Raw genomic sequence first — 7,552 nt, 5'->3', positions numbered from 1 at the left:
TACAACCCCCCCAAACACACACACAGTGCTGTACACACACACAGCCACAAACACACACACTGTGCTGTACACCCCCCCACAAACACACACACTGTGCTGTACACCCCCCCCCAAACACACACACTGTGCTGTACACACACACTCCCAAACACACACACTGCTGTACACACACACACCCAAACACACACACTGTGCTGTACACACCCCCACCCACCCCCAAACACACACACTGTGCTGTACACACCCCCACCCACCTCCAAACTCACACACTGTGCTGTACACACACACCCCCAAACACACACACTGTGCTGTACACACACACACACACTGTACTGTACACACACACACACCTTTGCTCTCTCTACACACACACACACGGTGCTGCACACACACACTCTGGACTCTCTCTACACTCCCCTACAAACACACTCACCCTGCTCCCCCCTTGCCAGGTCAGCCTGGGCTCCAGCCTGCACCCACTGCCTACACTGCTGTGTTCAGCCTGCAGCGTGAGCCTGACTCTGAGCCTCGCTGCAGTGGGGCTTGCTGCTTGGCGGAGGTGCCCTGTGGCTGCCAGCATACTGGGAGGGGGCAATCCTTGCTGGCAGATGCTAGCGGGGTTCCCTGCTCTGGGTGCCGGCGGATGGTGTATGAGGAGGAGGCTGCAGCCCGTCCCCGTCTAGTTCCCAGCCCAGCCTCCCTGCACTGAGAACCCCTGTCCATGGTGCCAGGAGATGTGAGCCGAGCCCTGCTGTGGTGCTGGAAAGCAGCGGGGCCTAGCAGGGAGACAGCCACACCAGGCACAGGGCTAGGGAGGGGTGAGGCAGGGGCTCAGCTTTTCTCTCTGAGCAGGAGCCTGTTATCCTGGGATAGTGCTCGGTTCCTCTGGCGTCTCCACCAGCCAATATCGCCCTGCCACAGCGTTTCCCTGGGAGCCAGATTTCCCGACAGGAAAGGCAAACACATGTGGTGTCCCCGCAGCTAGGGACGGACCCACGCCAAACAGCCCCGAGCTGGGGGAATGTGGCCCTAGAACAGGCTGGGCCAGAACCATGGATCTGACTGATCTAGGCAGAGCTGGAAACGCCGCCTAGCGTTAAGGTTGCCCAACACATTTCATTCAAAGACCCTGTTTTCATTTGCTTATCATTTCCCCAAACTTTACCCATTTGGGCATAAATTTCCCAGGCCAGGTGGCTGCCTCAGGCTGAATTTTTCTGGAGAGTTTCATTTAAAACAATTTCAGCCAGTTCTGACAACGAGGTTGGGCAAATGCAACCGTCTGTCAGTCACTGTTCCATGGGGGCTCAGAGCAGGGGCGTGGCGTTCGGCTGGGGGGGTGCCCTGGGGACAGAGAGAGGCGCCTTTTGTGAAAATCTGCCCTTGGGTAGCTCAGTTACAATCCTATGAGAAATCACGGGCAGTTGTTAGAATTTTTTCAGCTGGGCAAAACACTCTCATTTGCTCCAACCTTGTTATTGGAAATGACAGAACCTTTTTTGCGGGGACTTGCCAATCAAATTCAGCCTGGGGCAGACAACCGGCATGGGAAAATTCAGCCAAAATGGTTAACGGCCTGTCTGATTGCCAAATGTTTTAAAGCGGTGCCCACTGCCTCACGATACACGTGCCACACGCGTCTGTCTGGTGTACACAAGAGTCTCATTCATTGGAGGCCATTTCGATGCCTACCTACCGGATCTGTGTGTGCAGCAAGGTATTGAGTGGCCGGATTCTGCTTGCTGACACATGGATGTAAAACTGGAGTCTCTCCATTGGAGTCCATGGCACTTCACTGCATTTACACCATGAAATGACCACAGGATTTTGCTCCTGGACATCTAAACAGCTTAACCTGCACCCCAAAAATATTGTGAGGGTATCACCCTCCCGAGGGGGTGGGGCTTTCTCCTCCGCCCGCATCCTGGAGGCATAACAGGGAAATGAAGCTGCTACTTCCCCCACTGCAGGGTTTCAGGTCCAGAGAGCGAGTTATAGAGATCTATGAGTGTAGTGGAAGAGGTCCCTGGTTCAAGCCCCTCTCTCGGTGGGCTATAACAGGGTGTGCTGGGCTCAGTCTCAGGCTCTGCCACAGTGTCCCTATGTAATTTTTGGCAAGTCACTTAATCTACCTCTGGCCCCAGGTGTACCATAGGGCTGAGACGTCCCCGCCTCCCAGGGGGCTGAGGATGAAATCGGTTCGTGACCGTGAGGCACTCAGGTTCTATGGCCCTGGGAGTGCGTCCGTAGACAGCTCCTCTGCAATATGCCTTCGCGCCCCTGCCATCTGCACAAAATGGGCCGGATTATGCATCATTTCTAAGGCACGCTGGCCGGTGTCACTGGCTGTGTTTGAAACAGGCCTGCAGCAAACACACGGGCAGGGAATCGAGCCTCATCCTGTGTGGTTTGCAAATGACTAAATTTAAACCTAAAACCCTCTGCCTGCCCCTCTCTGTCTTCCCCCGTGAGCATGTGCAAGGCTGGCTCCTTATCTGTAAATCAGCAAGAGACTTTCCAGTGACACTGCTCTGCTGTCTCCCCTGGCCACAGGAGCGTGGGGCGGAGTGGGGGAGACAGGTATTAATAGACGATAATGAACGAATGGAATAAGTATTCATCCTCCGTGGACATTCCAGCACCATCATGGGAGTCCCTGCTGAGGGCTATAAAATACTGTGGCCGGCGAGGGGGAAACCAGACCATTCTCGGCCACCCCAACCTGCCCGAATCTGCCTGCTGCCGGAGCCGAGACACCCCGCCTGGAAATGAAGGTCGCCTCCTTAGCCCTCGTAACACTGCTCTTGGCGCCTCTCTGGATGGAAGCCCACTCGTTCAGCTGTAAGTAGAGGGTCAGCCCCTTTCCTTCTCCGGGAGATCCCAGCTTAGACAAGGCGATCTGGAAGGAAAGCTACCCACAGTGCAGAGGAAGGGACTGGGCTGGGCACTGGGACATCTGGGTCCGGTCCCAGCTCTGCCACGGACTCCGTGTGACCTCGCTGAGTCACTGAGGCTGGGATATCTTAGGCGTTCCCATGAAAAGGATGGAAAATAGGCACTGACATCCCCAGGGCAGTTTTGAAAGCCTCAGCCTCCGTCTCGCCGTGGCTCCGTTCCCCGCCTGGGAAATGGAGCTCGCGAGCCTCCTTTTGTCTTGTCTGTTTAGATCATGAGACTGGAGCCCATGGCTCTGTGTGGCGCCCAGCACAATGGGGCCCCCATCTCTTTCTGAATCTGAATCCTTCCTGCCTCATCAGACATAGCTTAGGGCTCCAGGATCCCTGCCTATCCCGGCCTGCTCTGTGCATATCCTCCATGTTGTTAAGGCCCATAAGTTTTCCCTCACTGAGCTGTGTCTGATGGATGGATTCTTTCAGTCAGGCCCTTTGTGGATTCCTCTGGTTCATTCGTCACCCACATCCAGGGGCGGCTCCAGGCACCAGCGCACCAAGCGCGTGCCTGGGACGGCAAGCCGCGGGGAGCGGCCTGCCAGTTGCCGTGAGGGCGGCAGTCAGGCTGCCTTCGGCGGCATGCCTGCGGGAGGTCCGCCGGCCCCGCGGCTTCGGCGGCAATTCGGTGGCGGGTACACTGAAGGCGCGGGACTGGCAGACCTCCCGCAGGCATGCCGCCAAAGGCTGCCTCACTGCCGTGCTTGGGGCAGCAAAATACATAGAGCTGCCCCTGCCCACATCCCCAGATATTGCCATCTTCTTTTCTGGATACGTTTGGAGCTTAAAGGGGTGTCAAATTCTCTGAGGAAACTCAGCACACGTTCAACTTTGGGGTACATTCAGGCCATTTAATACCTAGTGTTTTCTTGAGGCATTTGCTTTCAAAGGCATTTAGATGCCTGTCTGCACCTTTTGATGGATTTTCAGCTTTCACATCAGGCTGGTCGGGGGAAATAACATCTCAGTGGATGGTTTGGAGATTGCTCTGCGAGTTGTAGATTTTCGATGGCCAAATCCTGTTTAAGCTGGTGAATGCAGCGCCAAATCGTTACATTAGTTCCTTCCGGTTATGCCCCTGGCCTATCTACAACTGGGATTTTTCAAAGACGATCCCCATGTCTTGATTTTTTTTTTTAAACAAAAACAATTTTGGGGGTTGTTTTTGCTGAATTTTTTCCCTGGGAAAAAATTAGGGTTGCCAACTTTCTAATAGCACAAAACCGAACACCCCTGCCCCACCCCATGCCACACCCCTTCCCGAGGCCCCGTCCATGCCCCGCCCCTTCTTCAAGGCCCCACCCACTGCTCGCTCCATCCCCCATCCCTCCATTGCTCGCTCTCCCCCACCCTCACTCACTTTCACTGGGCTGGGGGTAGGGGTGCAGGGGGGCTTGAGGGCTCTGGCTAAGGGGGTGGGCTCTGGGGTGAGGCTGGAGATGAGGGGTTTGAGGTGCGGGAGGGTGCTCTGGGCTGGGATCATGGGTATGGAGGCAGAAGGGGGATCAGGGTGAGGGTGCAGGGGCGGGTGTCAGGGGTGCAGGCTCTAGGCGGCGATTACCTCAAGCAGCTCACGGAAGCAACAGCATGTCCCCCCTCTGTGGCTCTGCGCGCTGCCCCGTTCGCAGGCACCACCTCCGCAGCTCCCATTGGCCACGGTTCCCAGCCAATGGGAGCTGCAGGGGCAGCGTTTGAGGTGGGACAATGTGTGGAGCTCCCTGGCTGCCCCTACACGTAGGAGTCGGAGAGGGGACATGCCGCTGATTCCGGGAGCTGCGTGGCGCGGAGGCTAGCAGGGAGCCTGCCAGCCCCACTGTGCAGCACCGCCAACCAGGCAGTCAATGGCCCAGTCAGCAGTGCTGACCGGAGCCGCCAGGATCCCTTTTCAACTGGGTGTTCCTGTCGAAAACCAGACACCTGGTCACCCTAGAAAAAATAGATCATTTCCTGACCCGTTCTAGGCACAAGGCTGGAATCACAATGGGCTGCAGAGTCCTTCATCTGAGGCCCTGAAAGGCTGTGCTGATGTTTCATGTCCCGCGTGCTGGGTAACATGAGAGGACTCCCTGTTTCTGAAAATAAGCTGGTTCTCTACTAAGAGAATCTATCACAGAGATCCTGCAACTGCAGGGAGCATTCAAGCCATGTGCACGCAGACTGGCTTCCTGCAGCCTCCTGCAACCTATGCTCCTCCCTCCAAGTTCCATGCAGGTTGCTACAATCAACATAAATTAATTAACCCCTGCAAACCACCGCCCCCGCCCCCTGGCAGGGGTGTGAACATCCTTGTCCCCATGCTACCAGTGGGGAAAGTGAGACACAGAGAGGCAAACAGCTAAACAATGAGATCGACAGTGACTCAGTGGCAAAGCTGGGAATGTTATAATTGCAATATTTCGGTGCCAGTGAAAGGCAGAAACCCTCCCGTGCAAAACAGCAATGAACCCGATCTGGGGGGGGGGGTGTATAAAATAATTCCCTCCTGACCCCCAGAGAGAGGTTTGGCCGCTTCGCAGCACTACTGAAGTCACTATTACACATGATTAATCCTGTCTCCCCAGTTCTTCATTATTATCCAGCGTATGAGAACTCACGCATCTTCCTTTCTTCTTTCCAGTTGATAGGAAACACAACACATGCTGTTATGCAAACAATTTTGTCAGAAAACCGATCTCCCCGCAACTGATCCGGAGTGACAGACCCACAGATAGTAGATGCTCCCGCCAGGCCGTGATGTAAGTTTCACAGGGTGGCAGACACACGGGCTTGATGCTTTTCCTTTCTCTTGCGTCTGTAACTCCGTCTGTTTCAGTAAACACCACAGAAAAGTCCTTTCCAAGAGCTGCTCATGTTGTACCGCATTCAATTCCAGGTTTGCTAATCCGCCACCTGATGATTCACACGCAGAGCAGCTCTCTAATAGACCCCTTGCAGCGAGGGGTTAATAGTGGTTTCTATGCTGGGATTTCATTACTAAGGCTGGTGTACATGGAAAGTTCCACCCATTTCATTAAAGGTCTGATTTAAAAACCAATTTCGTTAAACAGATGCCAGTGGCCTTGCTTATTTTAGTTTCCATCAAAACTTGTTCCTAATTAACCTGCCACACGACACTTTCGTGAGAGCATCCACAGATATTTGCACTGGTTTCCCTAAATCATGTCAATTGCTGCAACTTTCTATGTAGCCCAGCCCTAAATACATCGGGGTAAATCATCTGTTACTGCCCAAAGAGTTATTGGAGATCCAAACCGAATGACACATGTAACCATAAAGAAGCAAAGTGCACCATGGGATGTGCTATCCTTGCTATTTTTACTGTGCGTGTGAACTGCCAATGTTGTTGCACATTAGCAGATAGCCATGGGGTCTCATAGTCAGTGTGAACTGATGAGATTCCTCTAGAAAAGGACATTGGAAAGGAGCAATAGATTAATTGAAAAGTTAGAGGAGGGGTAGGTGTCGCTGTCAGCAAATGTCTCTGCCTGGCTGAATCAGTTCAGATGCTGTAGTGAGAGATGCTCTCAAAGAGCTCTGTGTTTGCCCCAGCTCTGGACGCCTGCACATCAGGTTCAAGGCGTCTTGGCAGAGAGGTCAGTGGCACTGATCTTAGGACTTGAGTGCACTGAGTCGTGCGGGAGCCCAGAATTGGACTGGCAGGGGATACCCCAGTCTAGGACAGCAGTGCATTGACAAAGCTGGTGGGAGCTGTGCTGGAGTAGCTGGGAGTGCTGCAGGCCAAGATCATGGTGTATTGACTGGTCTGTGTGTGGGAGGGAGGGGGGCACAGATTGCAATAGCACAAGATGTTGTAGGTCCGGATTGAGATGTGTTGTCAAAGCTGGGGGAGGCAAGTGCCCACAGCACCAGCCCCACAGCACCGTGCCTGGGCCCAGGCAGCTCTGTCGGCCTCCTGCGTTCAAAAGAACTGATTTCACTCCAGAACCAGACAGTTTCAGGGACAAGCGCCTTCGTTCCCAGCGCTCTCACAATAACTTCCCTGGCCCCATAGCCACGTGAGCCGTGATCAGAGTCCGTGTGCCTAAGGCAACCTGCCTCATGGCCCTTTCTCTCTCTATTCACAGTGTGGTGCTGCGGAGGGGGAAGGAAGTCTGTGTCAATCCCAGTGCGGAATGGTTCAAGACGTACAAAGAAGACCAGAAAAACTCCTTAAAGAAACTTGGCCTGGGGGTCTGAGATGGCAGCAGCTGGACACGATCTTGGTTTAACACGCCATATTATTTATATGCACTGACGTAGCAGTGTATGGTTTTGCTAATTTATTTTTCTAGTCCTGTTAATTTATGTGATAAAACCCCTTCCATTCCCTTCATCCCTTCTGTGTCCTTCCCTCCCCCCCCCTCACTGAACATGTGATGGGGCAGCTGGCCAAAGCCACTGCCACTCTCTGCAGACCCAATAAAATTAAGTGTTTTCTAACGTGTCCCAGTGCTGCCGCTGATGTGAGTAGGAAATGTCGCCCCATTTCTGAACAAGGATGGGCCTTTTCGCCGTGGTGTCACTATGGAGACCCAAGGATGGTGCAGGGCAATGTGATGTCACTATGGAAACACCAGGGTAGTGCAGGACACCCTGGTGTCACT

At 53.8% G+C, this 7,552-nt stretch overlaps 1 protein-coding gene across 1 annotated transcript; it reads left to right on the top strand.

The window, feature by feature from the left end:
- Positions 1 to 2,768: 2,768 nt before the first annotated feature.
- On the top strand, positions 2,769 to 7,145 carry LOC113409672 (C-C motif chemokine 5-like). The gene is made up of 3 exons (XM_026663826.1): positions 2,769 to 2,841; positions 5,566 to 5,683; positions 7,034 to 7,145. Exons 1-3 carry the CDS (start codon positions 2,769 to 2,771, stop codon positions 7,143 to 7,145), a joined length of 303 nt encoding a protein of 100 aa, XP_026519611.1.
- The last annotated feature ends 407 nt before the right edge of the window (positions 7,146 to 7,552 follow it).

The sequence above is a fragment of the Terrapene carolina genome, unplaced genomic scaffold (assembly GCF_002925995.2).
Source record: "Terrapene carolina triunguis isolate 2854851 unplaced genomic scaffold, T_m_triunguis-2.0 Scaffold33926, whole genome shotgun sequence".
In the NCBI taxonomy this organism is placed as follows: domain Eukaryota; kingdom Metazoa; phylum Chordata; order Testudines; family Emydidae; genus Terrapene; species Terrapene triunguis.
Note: the sequence above shows the minus strand (reverse complement) of the source record. Positions and strands in the feature narration are given on the sequence as shown.

Excerpts from the sequence above, each read along its gene's own strand:
- LOC113409672 (XM_026663826.1), top strand. The coding sequence starts at position 2,769 with ATGAAGGTCGCCTCCTTAGCCCTCGTAACACTGCTCTTGGCGCCTCTC. Across the intron at positions 2,842-5,565 it reads GGAAGCCCACTCGTTCAGCT|TTGATAGGAAACACAACACA; the intron begins GTAAGTAGAGGG and ends TCTTCTTTCCAG. Across the intron at positions 5,684-7,033 it reads TGCTCCCGCCAGGCCGTGAT|TGTGGTGCTGCGGAGGGGGA; the intron begins GTAAGTTTCACA and ends CTCTATTCACAG.